General features: G+C 37.3%; 1 protein-coding gene across 2 annotated transcripts in view; it reads right to left on the reverse strand.

The window, feature by feature from the left end:
- Window positions 1–26,838, reverse strand: part of GLIS3 (GLIS family zinc finger 3) — a 181,494-nt gene that overhangs the window by 53,235 nt on the left and 101,421 nt on the right. For both annotated transcript variants that reach the window (XM_075726129.1, XM_075726128.1), the window contains exon 4: window positions 113–274. In XM_075726129.1, coding sequence (XP_075582244.1) covers window positions 113–274 — 162 coding nt within the window. The remainder of the gene's footprint in view (window positions 1–112; window positions 275–26,838) is intronic.

Raw genomic sequence — 26,838 nt, forward strand, 5'->3', positions numbered from 1 at the left:
CACTTCTCCCTTCCATCTCTAATGTTATGGGCTACCTGCTGCCACCAAGCTGGAGGACAGGAGCACACAGTCTAAGGTAGAGGGGACTGCAATGGGACTTCTGCTTCCTTACAGTGTCCAAGTGTGTCCTCTGGTGCTTGGCGCGGTCGCTGGAGTTGCTGAATGCTTTCTGGCAGCCAGGGTGCTGACAAAGGTACGGCTTTTCACCTGTATGGCTCCTTAAGTGAATCTTGAGGTTTTCTAGTCTGGAAAAGGCTTTCTTGCAACCCTCAAACTAGAAAAGAGAAAGAAATTATTTGAAAGAAAAGCACACACGGCAAACTGACACAGCAAACACTGAGCAGGAGGCTGAAAAGGCTTGCAGAGACCTCCAGCCTGCTATGGCTGGATGTCTCTCCAGAGCTGAGGAAAGCCTGGCTTTTCAGTGTGGGTGTTGCTGCAGGGTTTGAACCATTTAGACCATCAGAACATATTTATCCTCCCTGCACATGGCTGAATTAGGAAACTATGTCCTACTCCCTTTTTACAGATGGGACACTGAGACCCAAAGAAACTGGTCAGGTCAGAGCACAGCACCACTCAGCCTATCTGGGAAACACAGCCCCAGCTGATTCTCCCAGCAGCACACAGAAAGCAAAATGGTCACCGTGGGCTTCCCAAGTGCTAAGCTAGCTACCCTTATCTTAGCTCTGGGCTTGTTTGGATACTAGCAACTGAGCCGAACGCAGGCATCACTCAGTACCAACCCAACCTACAGAGCAACAACAAAATCATGCAGGGAAATAAATGTAAGTCTGCTCTGCCTTGTTGATGGTGATGTAAAAAGTAAAATGACTTTTGAAATATTTCTTTACCTTTCTGCCATGAGAAAATGTATGAGGTACTAAAAATAACGGAAGCCCATCAAAATAGGATTTAATCCCTATGGGTAACCAATAGTCATGTGGCACAGTATTTCTACACCTAATCAAGTACTGCATCTGCAGAGAAACATCTGTTTATAGGAGCAGAAAAACAGTTCTTCATCTATCGTGTTCCCACAGTACACTTTATCCTAAGGGAAACTAAAACCCATCAGTTCTATTTGACACCAGCATTTTTATGTACATTTGATTTCAATTAGACCTGAATATTTATGAATATTAGTTAGAAGTATAGGCTTTTTTAATTCTACCAGTCATGATCAATTAATGTTGTTAGTTTCAGCTGCTGCATATTCCACTGTGCAACATCTAAAGCATCTGCTGCATAACATGCTAGTTTGCAGTTCTGGTATACTTACAAAAATAATAATGCATTAACAGATGTCAAACATTTCTAATACTAACAAAATTTTCCACCATTTCTCTTCCTATTCATTTTACTCACTTGAAAAGAAATGGGACATTTTTCACTGATGTTAGAATAACACAAATAAATTTTATAATGTATTATTCAGTGCATGTATGTTTACAAAAACACAGGTAGGAAAACACTGACATAATTCTGATCACAATTAGCATGCCTTTCTTACAAATCTGTAAGACCCTCAAAAAAGAGAAAAACAGAATATAAACTTTTCATCACTTAATTTTAAGCACTTCAGTTTTTTGGATTAATGCAAACAAAAACTTCAAAGAATAAAGCACAGGGAGAAAATACAGAAAAAGAAGTTTCAGCCTCCCCAAACAAACTGGGGACTAACACTAACAGCTTTGGTTTAGTTTTAGCAACAGAAGAAAATATAAAATGAACGTTGCCCAGAAAAACACAATAAATAGGAGAAAATACACATTACCTATAAAATAGCAATATTAAAATTAAGCTTAAGAAATTAAAGCTTGAGAAAGGGGATGAACCACCCCTCACTATATCATAACTACAATTTTATCTTTTACACACATAAATTTCAAAAGATTTCTCAGCCTATGAAGCTTTTTATTTATATCCCATCCCTTTATCCAAAGTAAACCTACAATGCTTTTCAGATTATCCAATTTTGATCACTAAACATTAATTTATGCTTGTACATTTAGTGTTGCCTTTGTGTTTATGAAGGCTTAATATGCAAGCAAAACATTGTTGCAAGTGTAAAAATATTTTTACTTTTAGGGACCTATTGTTAGAAAATATTCCAGGATAAATGAAAAAAAAAAAAAATATTAGACAGCTATCTCTTACAATCGCCTGGATAATACTGTAATTTTTTTTAGCAAAACATAAAGAGAGGAGAAAGCATAATAAACACGAGATCAAAAAGATTGATATAACAAATGGCCTTTGAGAAGCAAAATAATTCAAGAGCAGCTATGTTAAAATAACAAAGAAACCTACTGATTAGCCCATCTTACGTAGACAAGTTAGTATTTCTTATTATATTCATAAAAGAACAACCATCCATTCTAATGACAGTAACTAAGCTGTACATAAGTATGAGCTAAATTGTAGTATCTCAAGCAACCTTCAATTTCATGGGGTAAAACTCAGCCCAGTGAAAAAGTTCGAAAAGCAGGCCCTCTGTTTTGTTTATTTCACAAGTTATTAGACTTTGAATCTTCAAGCATGCAAACAAAATTAAACATGTAAATAATTGTTTATATGATTGTAAAATTAGTGTTGAATTTAACTGGGCAAAAATGTTTAACTGAGCAGAACTGGGGAATGTTATCTTACAAATTTAAAAATTGTGATTTCTGAAGACTCCTGCATTGCCGATCATAACTTGGAAGCAGAGAAGATAGTCTGAATTTCTCTCTCCCCTCCACAGCCCTAAATTACTCTATGTCATATTCACAAGGCTATATATAGTTGTGTATTGCAGAAAAGGTCATTCTAGCAAAACACAGAAACTACAAGCCTGTATTATTAGAAGGACCATCTTTACACAACAGTTAATGAATGTTTACTCTAAAAACCAGACTTTTTGAAGCCTTGGGAATCTCTGATGCTTAAGATAAAAGGAACGAAAAGATACTATTTCCAATAACAGAGAACATACATTCTTTCCTGATAACCAGATTTCAATGAAAGTATTCCAGAGAAGACAGAATTACCTATGGAGGAAAAAAGTCAGGTAGATGGTAGTTATATTTTGAAATTGAACTCTTCGTAGTTTCTGTTATTAACTGTGGTAGAAAAGGAGGATGTAACACCTTTATTACAGTTAGTCACTTAAGTACATGGCATGCATTTGGCATTCTGAAGCTGTTTAACACTCCTAAACATACTCCTGATTAAACCAGATTTTTTGGAAGTATTATGTGGAATTAATTGTGTAATGTTTTCCTAAACTGCAATACAGAAATCAGAGTTACTGAGCTTTTATTTTTACTGTTGCATGCAAATTGAAACAGTTAAGTGGCTCATAAAGAAAATTTCTTCTCTGTACTTCCTAAACTTGGGAGTTCTTTTTAAAACATATTCATTGGAGTGTCCATATCCATGTTTACTTTATCTTTTTATAAGGATAATTGTCAAAAGCAAGAAATAATATTTTTACAGTGAAAGGTAAAGCGTGTCAATAAAAACCAAAAGCAGTGTTATGACTTTGAAACACTTCTGTTCTCATGAGTGTGCTGTTCATGTTTGTATACACAGAAACAGTGTTCAGTGTACCGGGCAACCATCCTGTAAAATTACACTATAGCTACATAGATTTATGTAATAATAATATTATGTAATAATAATAATAAAATAATCTGTGCAGCATGTAAAGCCCTGCAGAATGCACCATGCACTTCTGAGCCCTGTCTGGAATTAGACAGCAACATTCATTATGAAATACATTTAGACCCTTACACTTCAGGAACAGCATGGTAATGCCTGTGTGAATACTTCAATGTTAGTAGCAGATATTCAGTGGCTAAGTGTTTAAGATATTAGTCAGTTTTCACTGTAAAAGGAACTGCTCTGATTATTTCAGTTGATCACCAGTGTAACAAAGAATAAAGACCTTGCTCTGGCAAACAACATCCGTCTGAGATCTGATCCATTCACAGAAAAGTATCTAGTCTTGATTTTAAAAGTCAATGGCAGACAGCCTGGCTTCCTCTTAATCCTTTTAATGCCTAATATTATCTGGCATTCAAAATCTTCACTTTTTCCTATCTGAATTTGTTTTGCTTCAGCATCCAAACAGTGTATTTTCTTCTTGTCTTTTTCTGCTACATTAATAGGTAAGAAATGTAAAAGATAACTTCTGATTCTAGGTATTTTCTGTTATTAAGTCACTTAAGTTTCTCCCAAATAATTTATATATATAAAAATTATTTGCTTTCTCACTATAAACAATGCTTTCTCAGACCTACTTTGAAATTGATTCTAAAACCAAAACAAATAAAATTAAATACTCAGAAATACTGACACCTGAGCAGTATTTGATTTTATAGTAATGTTTGAGCCAATATACAACAACATGTTACTGTCCTATTCTGATACTCTCACATTTAGGCTTTTAATATTTTTTTTTTATTTGAATCAGTTATACACAGTGATCCCCATATATTTTTCAGCATCATTGCATTTGGGGGAGGAACATCTTTTATTTTTTAAGTATGAAGGATGAGCATTTCCCTAATCTGTTGCCATGTGTAGGGAAATATTTATGGGATATTATAATGAATACATTTAATTACATGTTCCCAATCTGGTCTCTCTCTAAGGTTACAGGGAAAAGGGTGTTTTTCCTGTTTAAATTTGACTTTGCTAAACATCAACTTTCCTATAACCCTTAAATTGCAACAGCTGGCTTTCTGTGTATCAAGAGCTAGCCAGTATCCACACAAAGTCTTAATAACAAACCTAGATACTTCAGTGACAGAATACATTTTGTTCTTCAATAAAACAGAATACATGCCTCAGGCAAGAAGCAAAAGAGACTGAGAGGCTCCCAAAAGGCTGTGATATAGAAAAATGATTGGATGAGACACATACAAATGATCTCAGAAAGCTAGCTGTGACCTATGCTTGACAGAAAGTTGAAGCACTGTCCAAATCTCTGCCAAACTGACTTGGAGGAAATCAACCCAACCCTATGTACACACCCAGGACATACTAACCAGATGCTTCAAATATGTTCCTATACAGTTGCAGAACCCAGGTTCATTTGGCTTAGTAACCTCTTCAGCCATGGTGAACCTTTGATGATGCAAAAAGAGAAGAAAAGAATGCATCCAGAAACTAAGACACATATCAGAGGGGAGAAATTCCTCCCTGATTTTACGAGGTCAACAAGGTAAGAAGCTTCACCATAGCAAACATGCTTTCCGTGAAAAAGTATTGAAAGAATCAACGTCTCTACCTTCCATGCCTCTTCTTCATTAAGCACAATGGATACTACTTTTGGTCAAAGGACACACGGCATCATAACAATGTGGGATGGGGCCTTCCCCACTACATCCACACAGGTAGGAAAGCCAGCAGTTTCACAGATGTACAGTTCAGATCAGATCTAGCTCTTCCTTTGCCAGCTAACCCATGGCTAATCCACGTCAATCCATGACTGATTGCACATGACCACATAGACACATACTCTAAAAACTCTTCACACAATATGGTTGGGTTTTCCATTGATAATTACTGTGGTCCCCTTCTGACTACTTCGACATTCACCTGGGATATGAAATATAGGATCAATATTTCAGTAGTAGTCTTACCACCGCTAGGCATTCAGGTAATGTGACTTTTCTAAATCAAACCCTCTTTTTCACCCATTCAAGGATTGTGTTAGCCTTGTCTAAGTCATAGCATTTTACAGAGGGTTTTCATTGCAGCTGGTAATATTAAATTCCCACTCAGACTCACTTTTTGCTAGGCAGAAATTCTCATCTTGTAAATATAAGCTGTATGTCTTCACTCCTGCCTGTACTGCTTTGCATTTGGCTGTTTTACAGTGCACCTTTTTATAATGCACTAATTCAGCAAAGTCAATCAGATCACCTGTAACAGTGTGATATCCTCAGTATTTGTGGCTCTACTAGTCCCTGTTAAACATACAAAGTTTACCTACTTATCACCCCTATTTTGAGAACAAGTGAAGTGTTCTCTAATATGTGCCTAACTAATGGAATTTAACACAAAAAACTTAAAATCACAGACATAAAATCATTTAGGTTGTAAAAGACCCTTAAGATCATTGAGTCCAATGTCAAACCTAACACTGCAAAGTCCACCACTAAACTACGTCCCTAAGCACCACATCTACAGGTCTTTTAAATACGTCCAGGGATGGGGACTCAACCACTTCCCTGGGCAGCCTGTTCCAGTGCTTTATAACCCTTTTGGTGAAGAAATTTTTCCAAATATCCAATCTCAACCTGCCCTGGTGCAACTTGAGGCCATTTCCTCTCATCCTATCACTTGCTACTCCCACCATGTTACAAGCTCCTTTCAGGTAGTTGTAGAGATCTCCCTCCACATAGGGTTCAAAAATGTCATGTTGTTCAAACATGAAAAGCCTTGGAGAACCCCAATTATAGTGTATACTGTCTTTTTCAAAAAAGAACCGCAGGCATTTCACAAGCAGTACTTTATATTCCATTCCTCACTGATCCCCATCAGCATTGGGACAAAATTCAGTGCAAGACCTCCTTTGGAAACAGCATTATCTGCCTATGATTCCACATTTTAATTACATTTAAGATATATTAATTAATAAATTATTAATGAATAATATTGGACTATTTTAAAATATTCTGTGCTTACCATTTACAATTTTATTTACATTTTTTTTTTCAGTAAAATATCAATAGAAACATAGTACTAATTTTCCACTTTTTCCTTCTTCCATCCCAGACTGTAGGAATAACAGCTTGGTAATACATGCACCCTCAAAGAGCTGATGGATATGAGAGAAGAAAATGAAACAAGTGGGACTCCACAAAGGTGAAGGACTCCAAGATGTTTCATGTAGCCTTCTGAGTCTTTGGAAAAGTGGGATAACTTGATATATAACATGTGCCGGAAGATCCAAACCAGTATGAGTCTGCCTGCCTGAAGGCAGTACAAAATGTTGCCTCTGCCTCATGCAGATGTACTCTCTGGACATTGACCTGATCCCATTCACACCAACAAGTTACTGTCTGAGATTGCTTTTGACAAGCTGCTTGACTTACTGACTTTAGTAATATTCATAAGCTGACCATAAATATGACAAATAGAAGTTTTAAATCTCAGACTTTGAAGAAAGTTATCTGAATGAAAATATAAGCCATTTCTGAATTTTAGGGAATGCTCTCATATTTGAATGCATATATGCAAATGGAGGGAATGGTATCGCTGAAATATAGAGGAAAAAATAAATCCAGAGTAGCATATACATAAGGTCTCAAACCAAATCTTTGAATTGTTCAGTAGTCATGTAGCATTTTAAAAAAGGTTTACTAGAAGATAAAGGGCAAATTAATTATTTAACAATGTTTTATGTCTATCTGTCAATTAATTTTGAATGCTCGGATATGCTGACCAGGTAGGTTCTTCTGCGTTAGCACCAAGGCAGGTGGTATGACAAGGACAAACTATCTTTCCCCAGCTTCACATTTATCACACAAACAGATGTAAAAGCTGTTCTTTATATGGCTTTCAAACAAGAACGATGCATTCCAAGCATTAATTAATGGTCTTTTAAAAAGCATTTCCCCTCCTCAACAGCATTAGCAGGGTGCTGCTCTGCAAGAGATGTAAGGGCTTTCAAAAAATTGCGAGTAAGACCTCATATGAAAACCTTTTAAATAGCTTTTTATTCCCCCAGACTGGCAATCTTGTAAACGACACATAATTAGTGTCAGACATCATTCAAACTGCTGACATCAGGTGCTCACCAACAAGGAGGCTGCATGCCACAGCTGAGATCTAAAAGCCCAGGTTCATTTCATGTAAAGTAAGTGCCGTGCTTTTAACCCTTAAAGTGTTTAAATGGGGAAAAATGCAGCATTCAGAGCAGCACTTCATTATACTGCAACCATTTCTATCTGAACAGAATATGTTTTGTGACATGGTGACTGAATGCTTTGGTAGATGCACAGTGATTATACAAGGCTATATTCTCCTCAAAGCTATGCAAAGGCTGGGATTTATTTTCTGCTTTTATAGTTAAGCTTATGAAATGATACAATGTCTTGGAATTCTTTGCTCCGGTAAATAATGACAGACTGTTTACATGTGTTGCATGCGATTATAATAGATGCTTGTTTGCCCACCCATTCAATGACAATTTGGTGCAAAGCTTACTGAAGTCAACAGGTAATTACTGTCTTTTTTTTTCCTCTTAAAAAAAGAAGGTTCCCTCCACTGCAATACTGTCACTTCAGGTATTTCTGGTATACTCCATTAAAATTCTACGATCCAGCATTGCGTAAGTACAAATGCAAACAAAAGGTAATTACAGACCATGACAAAGCCTGCAGTAAATTGTTATTTGTCTTCTTTGTACTTCCTACTTCAAGCTAAAAGGCTTATTATACTCAATAGATGTACAAGATAGTTCATATTATGAGTCAGATGTAAGACTTATGGGACTAGTCAGTACCTATGGCTATAAGGCTCATATTTTATGAGCTTTTGACTAAGGCACACATAATGCTTTTTGTGTGTGTGAGAGTGTATAGGACAAGATCAATAATCTATATCCTAATCTGATTTCATTTTTCCAATACATCCATCTGTCTGGGTGTATTTTAAGTAAGAAGAACTATAACAAAAATGTAATGAAATCAATGGAAAAAAAGGAGATATTAATGCAGAGCAAAAAGTTATACATTGGTTAACATATGGGAAATTGAATTGGGCTACTTTTTCAGACAGACACACAATAGAGGCTAGTCTATTGTATTCTCTTTGAACAAAATCTCACTTTATCAGTCATACTGTACACACTTGGCTGAATATTTCCATATGTAGACAGATTACTTGAGTTTATCAATAAAATTTAATTTTAATCTCCTTTCCAAGGAGATCAGTATTCACAGAGAACACTCTGGTGTCGGTTCTGACAAGACAAACAGGAACAGTGGATTAAGGTTGCAACCAAATCGCAGTTCTTGTGAGACCTCTCCTTCCAGGTGGCTCTTTTTGTTTATGTGTTCTTGATAAAGGTAGCATGCTCATTTCTCCTTTTCGTTTCAATACTCTGGAGATCTTCAGACTTCTCACATTCTAGAGATCTGTACCACACCATATACTCTTACTTTCTAGGTAACACCATGCCTAAGACACAAATACTGATCAGATGAAATGAAGCACAGTACATTGAATGTTATTTATCCCCTGAAATAATGGTGTCAAGAGATTCATTCACCATGGAAATGCCTTTTGTTTTCACTAGTTTTAGTAAGCATGGTCATTCCAGCCTTGGAAGCTATTCCTGTTGCTGTAGAGAAGTTAAATATTATGACAAGTCCTTTCAAAAGAAACTATTACTGAACACATCAGCTGCTACTGATTCAAAAACCATATGGTACAGAAACCATTAGAGGAAGAATCAACATGTTGGGAATTCTTTCATTGCTTCCTTTTGGAAGTCAGTGCTCTTGATTTTTTCTAGTTTGTCTTTCTTTCTTTCTTTCTTTCTTTCTTTCTTTCTTTCTTTCTTTCTTTCTTTCTCTCTCTCTCTCTTTCTTTCTTCTCTCTCTCTCTCTCTTTCTCTCTTTCTTTCTTTCTTTCTTTCTCTTCCTCCTTGGCTTTTCTAAAAGCTTGTCTTTGATCCTCTTGTAACTGAGGTCACCATCTGTATTCATGCAGCTTTCTCTACTAAAAGTTGACACAGTTCTAAAATTGTTCACTGTTAAAACAGCTACTATTATTGCTAAACCCCAGAGAATTAATCTAGATTTGAATACTTCTTCCTCCTAGTAAACTTGCAAGAACTAAATAACATTTTGTCAAGTAAAAAAACAGGTATTTCCTTGCAGGTATTTTAAAAGATATATGCAGGAACACTATCTTCCCCTCCAGTACAAATTCAAATATGTAGCTACATCTATTTTCTGTAGTTCAGATCTCTATAGGATCTTATGCCAGAGATATGGTATAAATTGAGACCATAGGCTTTCAAACATGGAGATAAGTGAGTGTAAATCACATTCTCACTGGGAAGATTCTTTCATTTTAGAACATTTTGGTCCTTGTGAATTTTTCAGAGGACTAAATTTTGATCTGTTATACCAGGGGAAAAAAGGAATAAAAGACCAGGGAACCTCTGAAACCATAGCCCAAATGGGAAAGAAACATGAGTCTAGAGGGTTCTTCCTCACCAAACTCCGCATCCAAATTCAGATTATTCATGATTCATTCTATTTTCTGTAACTAGAAATAGAATAGAAATATCTATACATAGGAATAGGAATATTCCATTCTGTCCTGTCCTGTCCTATTCTATCCTATCCCATCCCATCCCATCTATAAACATGCAAACTGGGTTTGAAAAATTCAAACATGCAAACTGTTCTGCAAGTACTATCAAAGTATTTCTTACAGTTACTTGAAAATATACCACTTGATTGCCATTCTTCACAGATACAATGATATTAGAGACAGGAAAGCACTAAGACGATCCTCTAGACTAGACTATTGGTCAGCTCTCACACTTATGGTACATAGCTCACAGCTGACACTATAAAACTTTTAGCACAGCTTTTTACAGACCTGGGACCTGGGTATGGGGTTCTTTCTACCCCCAGCATATGTACACAAGGCCAACTGCTATCTGGCATAGGCTCTCTTACTAAACTCCATTTATTATATACAGAGCCAAAATTCATTTTTCTTACAGATTTTTTTTAATTGAAAAAAGCCACATAGATCACTGCCAAGAGCAAAAAAGGCAGTGAGAGATCCATTTGATCTTTCATGAGTGCAGCATTTGCCTAGAGAAAATATGCTAGAATACAGAAGAACATGTCCATAAACACTAACTTTGTCTCCAAAGAAATTATGCGCTTAGGTTATCCTGAGGAAAAAACTTTGAATGGCTCCAATTTTGACAAACTGACACTGATGTTAATTAAAGAGCCTGGTTAAAGAGCTTTTATTAAAGCAAAAGCATAAGGCGTAATTTAATTTGTTGCTTGTTTATGTAAAGTGCTGTTCAACTTAAAGTGCCTGAGACTGAAAAGCACAATGCATACAGGAAGAGGCATCATTAGGAGAAAGAAATATGCTTGGCCAAACCTTGACTTGCATTCAGAATTTCAAGGTTCACCAGAAAAATGCATCAAACAATATACTGAAAAAGGCAACTCTCTTAATTTTAATGATACTTACACACCTGTTGCACTTCTTTTCCCTTGCCAAATTGGCTCAATCATATGTAGCTTCTTGCATAAACACAATTTTAATTTACACAGATAAACAGAATATTCTATTGTTAAAATACCAGACAATTAAACTGTGTTGCTGTTCCAATTTGTAATGGTGTGAGGAGTACCTTTTTCCAAGTAAGCTATCTCATAGGGACACACAGAAGCATACTGTTTGATTTCAAGAACCAAAAAGTCTTAGATTCTCTATTCTGCAACAACCACCTCATCAGGGGACAGAATTTTTTGCAGATTTCATATGACAGAATTTATTTGATGTTCTTCCATCAGGGAGGTAAAGTTTCTTGAATGTCTCTTGTTGAATTAACGAGAGGTTAAAGCCATGCAATCCATGGTGTATTCATGGTCCACTCACTTCATAATGTAGAAAGGACTGTTTCTGTTACACTCTGGCAGAACCAAGAAATATTCAAAAAGGCAGAAAAAACTCTTGGATAGTACTTCTTTTTTCTCTATATTATTAACAATTTGTAAAAGAACATCTGTGAACCAACCAATCTCACTTAACTGGTGAAGAAACAATAAGAAAATTAGAATCATGCCACAAATCTATGAAAAAATTAAGGCTAAAAATATATTTTTTTTTATTTTAAATTCTGTATTTTGACAAAAAGAATATATTTTCTTCTATATTTAAAGGAAATATATGGTCACAGCATTAAGTCCAAAGACCAGGCTTCCCAACCTTCTTCAGCTAGTTTCTTCAGAAGGATGAGGGAAACTTGAAAACACACATCCTTTTCATTGGATGCAAGTCCTCTGCTTTTGTTACAGGATTTCTGATTTAAAGGAATTCTTTGGGCTTTAGGTTTTTTTATCATTATTTTAAAGAATTCTTTTTATTCATTGAATAATTCAGGTGTTTCACTATGAAACAGAAAAAGGAATTTAGCTGCAATGTCAGAGCCACAATGCTGTTCTAAGGAAAAGTCTATCACTGTGCAGTTGTAACATTTCATTTCATAGAAGATGATAGTAATTTTGCACAGTTAAAGGGAGGAGGCTGGAGGAAAGAGCTTTCCTTTAAAATGATCTGTTCACACACACAAACTTTTTTTTCTCCAAAAGATTGATTGCTGAATCATAAACCAGAAGAAATTACACCTGTAGCGTCAAAAGTACTCTTTTTAAATTGAGAATGGTATGTAATGAACTCCAGCACAGGAACTTCAGATGTCTAAGTAAATGAAATGTATAGTTTCTTTTTTCAAAGCATTTAGCACTTTCCTTTTAAATAACATTTTGAATGTCATTATATCAATGAATCCCTCCAATGTCTATGTGAGAAAAGAGGGAAAACATTACTCTTGTCCTACACAAAGGACCTGAGGCCACACATATAGTGGAAAGGATATGGTCATACAGTAGGAGTGAACATATATAATTAAGCTGAGCAGCCCTACCTCTGCTAGTAATAATATTTTACAATAAAAGTGCAGTGGTAATCAAAACATTGTAGGGGTTGTGGTCCCAAGATAAATCTCATTTTAAATAAATTATTCCAAAGTTTTTCCCTTGTACTGCCTTTTACTAGAACTCTTTTGAAACATAATCTGTGCATCTTTATAGCTATGGCTATCCGCTATACTTGGGTACTTGGCTATAAGGATTACTTGGTTGTCCTCTAACTGTACTATTAACTTCGAATTTCCATCTGTTTGGGGAATAGACATGACACATACTAGTTTTTTATACCTCTGTTTCGTAACACTCGCTCTCTACCATGGTAGTGCCCTTTCAGTGATTTTTCATAAGAAATTTTAATCCTGACACTTGTACATAAAAAGCAAAACAAGACTATGTTACCTTGTGATATTTCTAACTATTTGGAGGCATGTAAAGCATATAGATGTTACACTCATAGCCATATTAATCAGTGAATATTCAGCATTTTCTAACAATTCAAGTGGTTTATTTGGGTTTACAGTTGTATCACATTCACTTGAACGGTCCAAGGCATCCAGAATACAGTCTGTACTACTTAAAATCCAGCCCACATACACCAAAACTATGTAACTAGAAATTAAAAAAAGAAAAGATCATATTATAATGTTTATTTTATGAATTTCAGAACTTTTAAAAACTACTCAATTAAAATTTGGCAATGTTTAAAAGAAATATGCTATTGCAAAATAAAAACTGATGTTTTATACTCAAAGTGTGAAAACTATGTTTAGACTTTTCCCATTGCTTTCTTCCTAATTCAGCTGAGGCAATTTTCTGATTTTGACATGAATCTGTTTATTGGTTTGGCTAGCCCTTATCTGCATTTCCAAATAAATAAAATATTCATCAAAAATACTAGCTCAGAAATAGCAACAATTCTTACAGACACCAAAGTGGGACATGCCTTGCCAAATAGTTTTCCTCCAAGGAAAAGGTAAGAAAAAACCACACTAGTTTTAAATCAGATTAATTGATGCTTTATTAAAAAGTGGTCAGATTAGTATCTGTATGGCTACTGAAAAAATATGGAAAACTCCCTAAAAGTTACTATTCAGCAAAAAATGTAAGCAAATGAAAGTAGAGCAAATGTTAATTCTTAAACAACCTTAACATGGATGTATTACTGTAAGCCCATACTGTAACAGTTCTCTCATAATAACCAGGTCCAAATTCTGCATTCCTTGAATATGCACCACTTCCACTGAAGTCATTGGGAATTTTGGATACGCAAGGAATGTAGAATTAATTTCTTAATCCTTAGGCCACAATCCATGATAATTATTGTGCCTCAACTCATAATATTGCCGGCTGAAAGCTCTGCAGCACCTTTTAGGGCATTAACAGTAGGATTCTGCTGATTTAGTCTAAAAATCATTCCAGGACCTTGCCTCTGCACTCTTATTTGTTATATGTACATTAAACTAAGCAACCACAAGTTTAGAGTGAAATCCATTTTGAGCTGTTTAGCAATGGAGCCTTACCTCTTCTTTCCCATCCGTCCCCTGTTAAAGGGGAAATCAATAATACAACTCAGCATTTAAAATCCTAGCTTTCCCCTGTTCTGAGCAGAGCTACTTACACAACTCTCCTTTCATGGCAAAGCACAGGAGGATATTCACCTCATGGTTTAAAAAAGATGGATTGCAGAAAAGAACAGTTGTGGAAAACAAGGAAAAAGCGCTTGCATTCTAATCCAGCAGCAAACAGCCAGAGGATGTTTCTTTCTTACCCCACAAGTAAACCATATGCAAATATCCAGCAACATTCAAAAAGCACTTCTCAGCTCAGTAAATGTTTTCTATTCTTGGCTGCTTAGCACCCTCAGCTTTTTTCAATTAGGTCCTGTTTGTTTAGTTATTAAAAAAAAAAAAACAAACCAGCTCTAAAGAAAAGATTAAGCCCTGTATCTTATGGAGAAAGAACATAAATTAGAAATTCTTTTCGAATCTGGAGTATGCATTCTTTAATCTTCTGCCCTGCTGAGAAGTGTAATAAGAATAAAGGCAGAAAGAAGCTTTTTTGCTTCATTTGATTTGTTCAGCTGAAAACATGCTTTTGACTATCTGCAACTAAATCTCAAAATTCATGACAACTCAGACAATACTCCCACATGTTACAAGCCTGTGAGTTAAAAAGAGAGCTGGGAAAGCTTACAGAAACCCACCTGGTGAGCAAGCTCTCCAGATTCAAAAGGGCAAGACAGAAGGCCATATGGATGTGAAGCAAGCAAGTCATGACTGTGAGAAGATGGCGACAAGAGTTTAGGTGCTGGCAATGTAGTTCTTCAGTGCAGTGTGGCCTCAGAAGGAAAATAATTTTCAAAATGACCAACAGATCTAACTGATGTGTGTGAGTTAGCTAGGGGGTGAGAAAACCAATGGAAGAGGCCAGAGATTGGAAAAGGTAAAGTGTTGGTTACCATTTACTAATGCTTTGCAGTAGAATTAACTGAAATCTAATGATTAGGCTTTGAATTTAAAATGAAAATGAAGACAATTTGATGAAAAAAAGAGAAGTCAAAAGACAATGCTAAAAGCAGAAATAGGCACCACCTCTTTGGGATAGAAAATCACCTTGCCTATATGTGCCATGTCAAATTGTGAAAGACCTTTGCTGTGATCCCATGCCAGTAAAAACAGCAGCAAGACAAAACTCTAGTAGCTATTTTCCTCCTTTTGGTGCAATGTACCCAACTGCAAAGAACCAATATGTACAATACATACAAAAGGAAAGAAAACAAGGCTGCTGTTTCTTCCCTTCCTCCTCCCTCTTAACATCAGAAAAAGACATGGTAAGGAAGCAGTGTGATCTTCAGATAATAGTTACAGTTTACAGCTTGCTGAAATCCCATTTAATGTCACCAAAGCTCATCTCAATTCCAACAAACTGAGTTCATACTGCATCACCTGCAATTCAATTTATGTGCACGAGAACGCCTAGCCTCTTGCAGACATTCCTCATAGCAGATTGAAGAAAACATGTGGTGTCAGCAGAAATCACACTGTGAGGGCAGATGGGGCTGTATTTCAGGCAAGCCCTGGTCAGATTAGGCCAGTGAGCCTGGGTTAGGCCATGGCTAGAGTCAGGACAAACAGAAGTCACTGGACTGGCTGTCACCAGTGAGTTAAGGCTAATGCCTGAGATAACAAGGCGATGCAGAATCTGGGAGTACAAACATTAGGGCTGGACCTTGGTTTGGAAGCAGGCAGGGCCACAGCTCAATCAGCAAATGTGTCTGGGTACCAGGAAAAAGACTAGGGGTTCCGAGCAAAGGCTGAGCGCACAAGACATGATCTGAAGGACCAGGCAAGGCATGGAGCTGGACCACACCCAGCAGAGCTGCTGGCACATACTCACTGGTTGTAAAACTGTGGCTGGGGCACCTTATTTTTTTTCTAAAGAGCTCAGCAGTCAACAGCTTCTGCCTAAAGGCAATGGCCACTGCCAGTCTTTTCTGACTCACTACAGGGTTGTTATTACTCCTGCCACACAGACTGTGCAAAAAGATTCAAGTTCCCAAAACTAGAAGGTAAGTAATGCAAAACCTGTGTGGATCCCCTTGAAAAGCTGCACTCATTTAATTCACACATACAGGGGCTTTTGGTCCTGTGTACTGAGGTGCTACCTTATACAAACAAAATCCATGTGACAAAAGGCCTGTGGTGAAGGGACCATGACGGAGTAATGCAGAAGAGTTCCCTTGGGGTGAGCCAAAAAAGCTGCTCATCTCTGAAAAATTTAATACAGAAGAAGTTGAGGAATATAGTAATAGAGACACTGTGGTGTTGATTATTTTTATTCTCCATCTTTCTAATAAAGTTAAATCAGGTATACAACATTTATATCCCACAACCAACCTTTAAAATACCAAAAACATCTACATAGCTTAATAAAGCAAACATGTACTTATTTCGCGTCAGGCATAGCTTAGAGGTGTGCTGAGACCTGTTCTTCCTCTGGGGCTCCTAAGAAAAGTGGCATGGCAGTGATGTAGAAAGAGAATTACTAAATAATTCAGGAATAAACCAGTTTCTGTGCTTTTTAGCACAGATCCTCCAATGCATCTAGCAATGCATTTCTTTACCCTGAATGTGTAAGTAGATGAAAAGGTTGTCAAGCATTGAAACAGGCTGCCCAGAGAGGTGGTGGAGTCCCCATTCCTGGAAGTGTTCAAAAAACAGGTAGATGTGGCACTTTGGGACATGGTTTAGTCTAGTCTACCCTTGATTGGTTTAGTGTGGACTTGGTAGTGCAGGTTAATTGTTGGACTGGATGATCTTAAAGGTCTTTTCCAACCTAAACGATTCTATGATTCTATGATTCTCTTACACTTCGTACACGCGAGTGGTTCTCACCATGCAACAGGGGCTTAAGCTATGATAAACCTTAAGTGATCATTACAGAGCAAGAGCAAGAAAGAGTAAATAGAGGAATTCAGTAATAAATGTAGGGTGTTAATGGAATAATCACAAGCCTTGAAGGATCTAATAATTTTGTTCCTATCATCCAACAGATGTTATTTTCCAGGAAAACCTTGGAACAGTTTACAGACCTTACAGAAACAGAGCAGTTTCAGAATAAACCCAAGGCTAGGATGAGAGAAGCCTGTCCAGAGCATGCAAGGCCAGGCAGAAGAATGAGATGCATAAAATAGGGACAGGAAGAAAAACGTACCCAGACTGGGTACGTTTGTTAAGATTAGTAAGCATGGCATATTACTAAAGATAAGTACATATACCCATTCCCCAAGTGTTTGTTCAATGAGTGAGTTACAAGACACTTAGTTGTTTATGCAGTATGTCTGGCACCACAACTGGTTGTGGAATACCTAGAGGACATTTTAGATAATAACAGATTAATGACTGTACCTAATTTTTACTGCTCATGGGTACAGCCAAAAAGAAAAAGCACCTGCAGGTTCAGAGGCACAAGTAGGGGATGAACTCTGCAATTTTCTGAGGGCAAGGATAAGAAGCTTTGAATTTCACCAAAGGAAAATAAAAGGATGACTCAGTAAATAACTATCCTTAGAACATACCACCAGTGCATGAAGTTAAGGGTTTTTTTCTCCTCTCCTTGGTGGACATTGCATTCTTCTTAGTATGTATATCCCCTTGGCAACTTAACATTTACCTCATTCACTGTGAATCACTACAGCATTCAATAGTCCTTGAAATGAATCTTTTCCCACTGTGAAAGGATCTCTTAGAGAAGCTGCAACAGATATTGGATCTATTTTTGCACTGTTGGCCAAAACCATCACACTTGGGTTTTTTAACTGACAATAAAAACTTTATTTTCTATTTTAATGGTCTGTACCATTAAAGCCAGATGATAAAAATACAGATAAGTGCACAACACAAAGACTAATTGAAAATGAATGGCAGATGAAGCTTACATGAGCTAATGGAAACAGCAGACTAACTCTTATTCTGGATTTATGCCCACCTCCTAATCAAGTGCAATACTAAAAGTGCATGTTGATGTGTACCACAAAACCAGTTGAAAACACAGTAGAATGGTATTCTATTGCACTTTACCTATCTGGAGTTTCTGTTTCAAAATAAATTTATGTTTACACTGCTATTGAAAAGTTCATCACCTGGCTGAACAGATGTCCAAATATAGGTTGAGCAATTTTGGTATCTGTACTACATTTTAAGGCAGATTGGTAAATTTGATAGGTGTTTGTTATTGATAGCTTTGTACAGACCCCTGATTATAGAACCATAGAATGCTTTGGGTTGGAAGGGACCTTTAGAGGTCATCTAGCCCAACCCCCCTGCAGTGAGCAGGGACAGCTTTAACTAGAGCAGGTTGCTCAGAGCCCCGTCCAACCTGACCTTGAATGTTGCCAGGGATGGGGCATCTACCACCTCTCTGGGCAACCTGTTCCAGTGCTTCACCACCCTCCTGTAAAAAATTTCTTCCTTATATCCAGTCTAAAGCTACCCTCCTTTAGTTTAAAACCATTACTCCTTGTCCTGTCACAACAGACCTTGCTAAAAAGATTGCCCCCATCTTTCCTATAGGTCCCCTTTAAGTACTGAAAGGCCGCAATAAGGTCTCCCTTCAGCCTTCTCTTCTCCAGGCTGAACAACCCCAACTCCCTCAGCCTGGCCTCATAGGAGAGGTGCTCCAGCCCTCAGATCACTTTTGTGGCCCTCCTCTGGGCCCGCTCCAACAGGTGCTGAGGACTCCAGAGCTGGACGCAGTGCTCCAGGTGAGGTCTCACCAGAGCAGAGCAGAGGGGCAGAATCACCTCCCTCGACCTGCTGGCCACACTTCTTTTGATGCCAGCCCAGGATACGGTTGGCTTTCTGGGCTGCGAGCACACGTTGTTGGCTCATGTCCAGCTTTTCATCCACCAGTACCCCCAAGTCCTTCTCTGCAGGGCTGCTCTCAATCCCTTCATCCCCCAGCCTGTACTGATACCGGGGGTTGCCCCGACCCAGGTGCAGGACCTTGCACTTGGCCTTGTTGAACCTCATGAGGTTTTTGAATTATGTTCAGGTAACAACTTCTCTGTTATGGGAAGGAGGGAATGATGAGTGAGGGGAAAACTGGCATGGTTTCAGAGACCTGGAAGAATCAAGAAACTGAAGTGAATGGGCTATCTCAGGATAGATCCTGCTGGACTGAGCACTTAGTGACTCCAGTCACACCAGCAGCACTGTGAAAAACATCTGTGACATCTGTATTCTCTTCTTCCCTTTGCATCCTATGTACCAATGAAGCATTCAAACCACAGTGGTTTATCGTTGAAGATCACCCAAGTTTCAGACCTCAGAAATGACTCAGGGAGAGCTCAGTGGAAGTTCTGGGTGTACTGCACTGGCAACTTTGATTTCCTCTAGAAAACTGACCACTTGCAGAAAAACTGAGGGGTTTATTTATTTATTTTTATTTTCATAGTTAGTCAGAGGGGGAATCAGAGCCCAGCAATGAAGAAGGATGATGGCAATGATGATATTGCTGGTAAGAAGATGGAGCTACAGATTTTTTTTTCCTCTGTTAGTGTTTGCTTATAAGAAGGCCCCATATGTAGTCACCTTTGCTAGCCCGGCTAGCAGTGACCTTTTGATGCTTTTAACAGAATACGCTGTAATTTCAAAACCAACACACATTATGGGATCGTGATGTTACGGCTACGCCCCTATAGTGACTATATTCTTTTTATAAAAACTATGTATAGATCAAACATTAAACACTCTCCATTAACTGCCTGCCAGCAGTTACTCTGTTACTTATTTTATTACTTCACTTTGATTGCTTTGTCCCACAGTCTGAAAACCTGGGGAAAACCTGAATAAGTCTTTTGCATTTTGCTAATTCAACATACATATATATACACACTTACCTGAAACACTGCAAGCCACTATTGTCAATAAAGGTCTAAAGGGCCCTTACAAAGATTTTCCTTTGATTTCTGCTTCAATTTATAGTACGAACACTGCCTGAAAGGCTCAATTGTTTCCTTCAGTGTCCTGATGTCCCATCAAACAAAACTGAATTGACTGAAATACAGCCCGTTGATGCTTTTGTATCACTATAGAAGCTGATGGCAACCTTTCACCTCTTTTGCTGAATGGTATAATTGGCCTGCCAGAGAGGATTTGGGATTTTAACACGTTCCCTGTTTGGCTGAGCTAACCAATTATTCTCCAGTTGCTATCAAGGCTGCAGACTTTCTTCATTGGGGTCATTAAGCTTGTCAAAACTAATTTGTCACCACAACTGCAGACCCTCATTGCCTCTGACAGCAGCACAAGTGTCAAAATAAACAGGCCTTTGCATTACAAGAAAGTAAATGACTGATCAGAGCCCACCAAGCGTCCTGACCATATGCCACAGTCTGGCCTTCTGACCCCAAGAGAGGTGGCAACAGTACCAGCTAAATGACATGGCGTCACAAAACGACACTAGTAATCATTCTGTAGAACAAGTAAAAAAAGCCTCAAACAGCTGAAGTGAAAGAACACTTGAAGGCAGTATATGACCTGAAATGATGATAATAAAGTTTTGGGTTGTTTTCTTTTTACTTAAAGAGAGACAATGAAAGTCACTTGCTCTGAAACAAAATTCTATTAAAGAAGTTACCAGCTGACTCAGACTACATTTTTGGAAAGCTGCTCAGACACAGCAGCTGGCAGTGGAGCACTTTGAGCCCAATCCAGCAGATCATTACTGCATAATCCTCTGTGTATTCTTGACCACCCGAGTGACATGTGAATCAGGCCAGTGGCAGTTTCTTCATCTGATGTAATACTAGCTACAGAGTACTTAGTATCAGTCCACACTTACTGCACTGGGGTAAAATTTGTCCCAGAAACATCTGCATACACCTAGAATTTGTTTCACTGAAGGTACCGGATATAACAGTCTTATAATAGAGTTAATCCTTTCTCATTATCCGTATCACTAAATTATTTTGGTGACAAATAATTCATAACCTGATTTTAATCTTTCCTTCACTGCTGCAATTATATTCAGTTTAACAGGGTAACTTGGAATTAGCACCATGTCCTCAGTTGCTATAGGGTATTTGACAGGAGAATAAACTTGCAAAAATAAGTGAGAGGTTTCAGAGGAACACTTTCAGCACATTCCTAACCATTCAAGGCACCAATTCTGGAAAGGCCTTTATCCTCAATACTCTGAGAGGTCCTACTTCATTCAATTAAGATGACTTGTACTGTCATAAGCTCATCCCATGAATAAATCTTTGCAGTGTCAGGACCTTCACGTGTATACTACCCTGCAGTACAAGAAACATTCTGTAAATACAGTGACAGCAAGAGGTGTTCAATTTTCCCCCTACAAGCCCTCAAATGTCATCTCCTTTTCTCCATACTTTTTGTAAAGCAGTATTTTTCTAAGCCTTTGGAAACATACCTCTTTAATGAAAACAGGCAGATGTAATATACCTCAGCAAACAGGATCCAGTCTTAAGAGCCAATGACTGTTGTTAGTTTTTTTGTCTATGTGAATTACACTTATTTAAACAAGGCTGAGTGACTTACAGTTCATCAGCAATGCAATGACTTCGAACACCACTGTTCCCATTTAAGAAAACTAAAGTAGTAAGAGGAAAAGAGACAAAGAAGAAAGAAATGGAGAGTAGTGCTGCACAGGATCCCAGGATTTTGTTGAGTCCTAATGATGTCATTCAGTATTTAATCTCTGGTGACAAGAAGGTTTTTTCCCCTCCTTTCAGCAAGAAAGCAAATTCAACATTAACAAAGCCCTGTATTTGAAGCCAAGATTGGATGTGAATCTTAAGTTGTTCCTAGCCTTCTCTATCCCTTCCCCTTGGACATAGAGAGTAGCCACAACTAAAAAAATATGCTTAAAAAGCCACAAAATTATTGTGAGCTTGTTTTTAATTTATATTTGGGATAAGGTCTTACAAAAAGGCTATTACATTCATTGGCAGAAAAATAAATAATGTCAATGGTTGTTGTGGTATGAATAATTGGGCAACTGCCAAATATTGCAACTTGCCAAGCATCACAAACAAAAGGTTTTAAAAATATGCACATTCTTTGACTAGCATCTTTTGTTGTTAAAATCAGGCATGGGTGAACCAATCAGAATAGGGGAGAGGGAAAGTAAGAGTAGAGAAAGAAATGGGTATGACAGTCTTCATATTCCCTAATAACTAATTACTTCTAGAGGGTGACACTCCTTATTTAAAACAAATTGCATTATTTCTTGATGCTTTTATTTCATGGAACAGCATTGACATTAAGAGCTGGTATATGCAGAGAAAGGGGAAAGAGTTTTTTTCCTTTTGTTTTACTTAATGGTTAGCATCCACAGGCAGCCAGATAAACTGCAGCAGATAAACTGCTCTCGTGTGATGTACATTGAAATTTTACAGAGTCAATATGTTTGTATGGGTCCAGTAAATATCCAAAAACAGTATTCCTAGTTTACATGAGTGAAGCTTAATTCTGAATTTTTTATGATTGCCTACAGCAGACAAATTTCAGTGCAGAAATAATGGCTAAGTGCATATGAACCGTTCCACAAAGGCTCCAAGTCAGGAAAGCAGCTCCTTAAGCTGCAAAGCAGTTTTCTTTGTGGTTTTTTTTAAGGATTCCCATAGAAAGGAATAGAAAAAGAAAACAATTAGTACAGCTTTTATTCTCTGTAAAATAAAGAACTATACCTACTAAATGCAGATTCTTACTATACTAAGTGTAATTTACTCTATGTCATCAACAGGTGTCAGGGACTGACAATAGGTGTCAGAAAGAAAGAAGAGTAAAAGATGCACCATGCAAAAGATGCACAATAAACCACCTACATGCCAATAATCCTCAGTCATCTTCTCATAACTCTCCTAATGTGCCCAGAACATGTAACTGCTCCAGGATCCAACAGGAAGGAATCAGAGTTATTCTGCCTACTGTTGCAATTTTAACCAGAAATCTGAGACCCATGACTCCTGAAAGCACAGAGAAAGAAGGACAGCAGCAATGAAAAGACTGCGTCTTGATAGCAGCTTTTCTGACTAGTCATTCGTCCCAGAGCTAGACTTACCAAGTTAAGACTCAAGGTCAAGTCGCCATTACCTAATTAACATTCTGCAATGTAGAAACACTCATGTTGTCTGTTCATATGGGGATAAATAACATTTTTCAGTTTTAAACTTACAGATTCCTACAAATCCATCCCCTTACTTGGTATGTGGATCTAGCTACTATAGAGGAAATTCGTGCTTTATTAATGTCAGAATGCACAGAAGCTCACTAAAACTGCAGAGTTGTGAAAGACAGCACAGTACAGCTATACATAAAGACCGAGAGTCAGGTTTTAAAGTATTATTTCTAGTCAAGTTTAAATCACATCTCTATTCAGCCTGAACATTCCAGTACCTAACATACTTTAGCACAAAGATTTATAAAAAGCTGATTTCAAAGTGACATGCATGAGTACCTAGGGAAAACAAACTTTTATCTGAATATTCCTAAATATTCGTGCTGTCCGTACAAAACCATAAATAATTTTAAGTAATAAAACACAGCTCGTGTACTCAGTCAGAATTGTACCAAAAAGATTTAGACAGAAGGACTCAATGAAAAAGCTTAGGATCAGTATACAGACATGAGTTACGAGTTGTGAGTCACTGCTGCTCTCTTTTATACAGAGAAATTCACCAGTGAGAAATTAACATGAATAAGATAAAAAACTACCTATAAACGAAGTGGCATTTTGCATTCATTTTAATTAAATATACTATCTACACAAGTGCAAGAACAACAAGAATCAAACCTGAAAAACACATAAGAAATATTACCTAATATTCCATATTACAAAATACACCTGAGACTATCATGTGCTACAGGAATGTGCTGTTCTATGACTATAAAAAACCAGATGTGCTTACAAGCTATTCTATACTTAGTTCTAGCTATATAGGAAAAACATATCTAAATCTGCTTTTTTTAGAATTATCAAATCATTTAGTAGTGATCTGCACTGAAAAACAGTTAAAGATCTTGGTGAAAAATTTGTCATTAAAGAGACACTGTTTGCACCTTCAAACATACAAGCACAAACCAGCAGACTATAACTCTGAATCAAAATTATACCTTGCCAGTTAATTTAACCTAGTGATTTTAGCATTCAAATGTTCTCACTTGATTGACATATGTGGATGAATTCAGTGAGATAAGGCTGCTGATGTGTACTGGTGCCAGTCAAAGATGACTCCAACTTTAATTGCTCAGTGCTGCCTAATGGTTTGCTAATTGCTCCACCAACACTGCTGATGGACGTGAGGATGTTGTGTTCCCTCATCCACAGGCAAAGTCACGCAGGTCAGTTTATATCATCAATATTTAAACAAGATGGCTTAACATATATGCACATGATTAGGGAAAACCTATGCTATTAGACAACTTCCAAAGTCAGCAAAACATAGAGTAAGTGCCAGCAAAAAGCAACTACTGGGGAAAGCTTTGTTTTCTGCCATTCCACTGTCTGCAAAACACAGTATTTCTGACTATGTCTGAGCAGCCTGGATGTTTTTCAGTGGTATTTATTTTTTCAACTTGTTAGTACTTTTATTGTATTCCCAAGGAATACAAATTCCTTCCTAGGTATTTTGTAGTCACATGTTTTTCAATAATTTGTCAGCTGATAACAACCTCAGTTGGATCTGTCTCAAGCAAATGACATGGTCAGAAGAGCTATTCATCAACTTTTTGGTCGGTGTGAATTAACAGCTTCATCCACAGGCATCTGAAATTGACAGGTATCTTTCCACAGATGATAAAAAAGAAAAGGAGCAAAAATGAGGGAAGGTAAGAGATCTGCAAATGTCACTTCCAGAGAAACTGTAAAATTCATCCTCAGATTCCAATGCAAGTTATTAAGCTTTCACTCTTCCAAATACAAAGTGGAATTTCTAAAAAAAAAAAAGTCAGCAGAGTAACTTGCTCTGAAAAGCAAGATAATGCTGTCTAAAAGAAAATTAATTTCTAAAAGAAAAATGTAAGCACCTCACTCAAGGCTGGAACCTGGCATCAGCAATGCAGTGAAACATCTGCAAGGATGCCCTCCTCTAACCCTCCTAGCTAGGCACAGACAGTGATGGTTCTAGGTTTGTGTGTTGCTTCTCCTGTGTAAACAGTGACAGTTCACCTGCATGTAAGTTTGCATGACTTAACAATGTTTTGTGTCAAAGCTAAGTTAAGCTTTTGACTCATTATTGGCTTGGTTGTGTCCTGTGCTTTGCTGTCACAGGAAACAATTCCATATTGAGTTATACAAATAATGTATGCAAAAAACTTGGTGCCTGCCAGCTGTAAATTTTGAGCACTTGACAACAAGAGCTTTATCACCAATTTTGCAAGTAGCAAAATGAGCTTTGGCATAGGATAGTTATCAGACGTCACCTACCATTTTGACTATGCAACTTGAAAAATCTCCCAGGCAGTTTTTCAGAGATACTTATGACCAGTTTCCCCTCAGACACAAGCATGCCAGAATTTTGAAAAGCAGGTCTTCAGCATTTAAAGTTGAGCAGAAAGAAGAGCAATGTACTCCAACTTAGGAGTTCTTTGAATATTTCTGCTTACAGGACATACTAGTTTCACAATGTAATTTCTCCACATAGCACTGGAAGATAAAAAGTGACAGGTTTGATATCTAGGCCACAGTGGAGGAGCGCTGCCTGTGACTTCTGTAGGGTTAGGATTCAACCCCAGTTTCCCGGTTCAGCCCAATAACCACAGTGCCCGCTGATCTCTGCTGTTCCGGTACTCCTCCCTTCCTAAAGATAACAGTGCATGTGGTAGACTAATACACTTTTAACCTGTAAGAACAGAAATTAATTTACTAATTTTTTTTTTACCGGTTTTCCAATTGTGTCTTACAGTATCCACATCTCATTGTTATTTTCCACTTTAATTGTATTAATTTCAACTTCAATTTTAAAATTGATTTGATAGTGATTAACATGATTACGATTTATCAGACTGCCACTACCTATTGAAATTCTATGCTTTTACCATAGGTTTTGTGTTTGATAATTAGCCCTTCCCTCTCTTGCTTTCTTTAGCAGCCAGCTACTACCAGCTAAAGTCAACTTTAATTTCAGTTTTCTTCTACTTTAAATGGAAGGAAAAAGCTGTTAAGGTAACTTGAAAACATTTATAATTTTGGCTTCCAGTAAGAGGTTAAACATAACCATTGCTCTGGCACTAAAGCTCAGAGCAGAAACAAACAAGTAAACAAGATCCCAAAGGAGGTTCCTTGGAAGAAGGGGAGAAAGAGAAACAAATGTGTTACCACAATTTGAATCAGAGTTAGGTCTTCCCAGCATCTATTTTATCCACCTGTGATGGAAGACAAAACCATGGTTTCTCATGAAAAATATGCAGGACGTGTATCAGAACAATGTAATTTTGTTTTCTTACTCAATTTGGTAAAATTAAAAGTATTCTGTAATGTTTTTAAAGGGGGACATTAATCTTTAACTGATTATCACAACTGAGATAAATATCATACCTGTGAACCAAATTGATAATGCAATGTAAACATACTGATATTCAAGAAAATGGTAACTGGGGCATCATTTTCATGTTTT

This window comes from Pelecanus crispus, chromosome Z (genome assembly GCF_030463565.1).
Source record: "Pelecanus crispus isolate bPelCri1 chromosome Z, bPelCri1.pri, whole genome shotgun sequence".
NCBI classification, from domain to species: domain Eukaryota; kingdom Metazoa; phylum Chordata; class Aves; order Pelecaniformes; family Pelecanidae; genus Pelecanus; species Pelecanus crispus.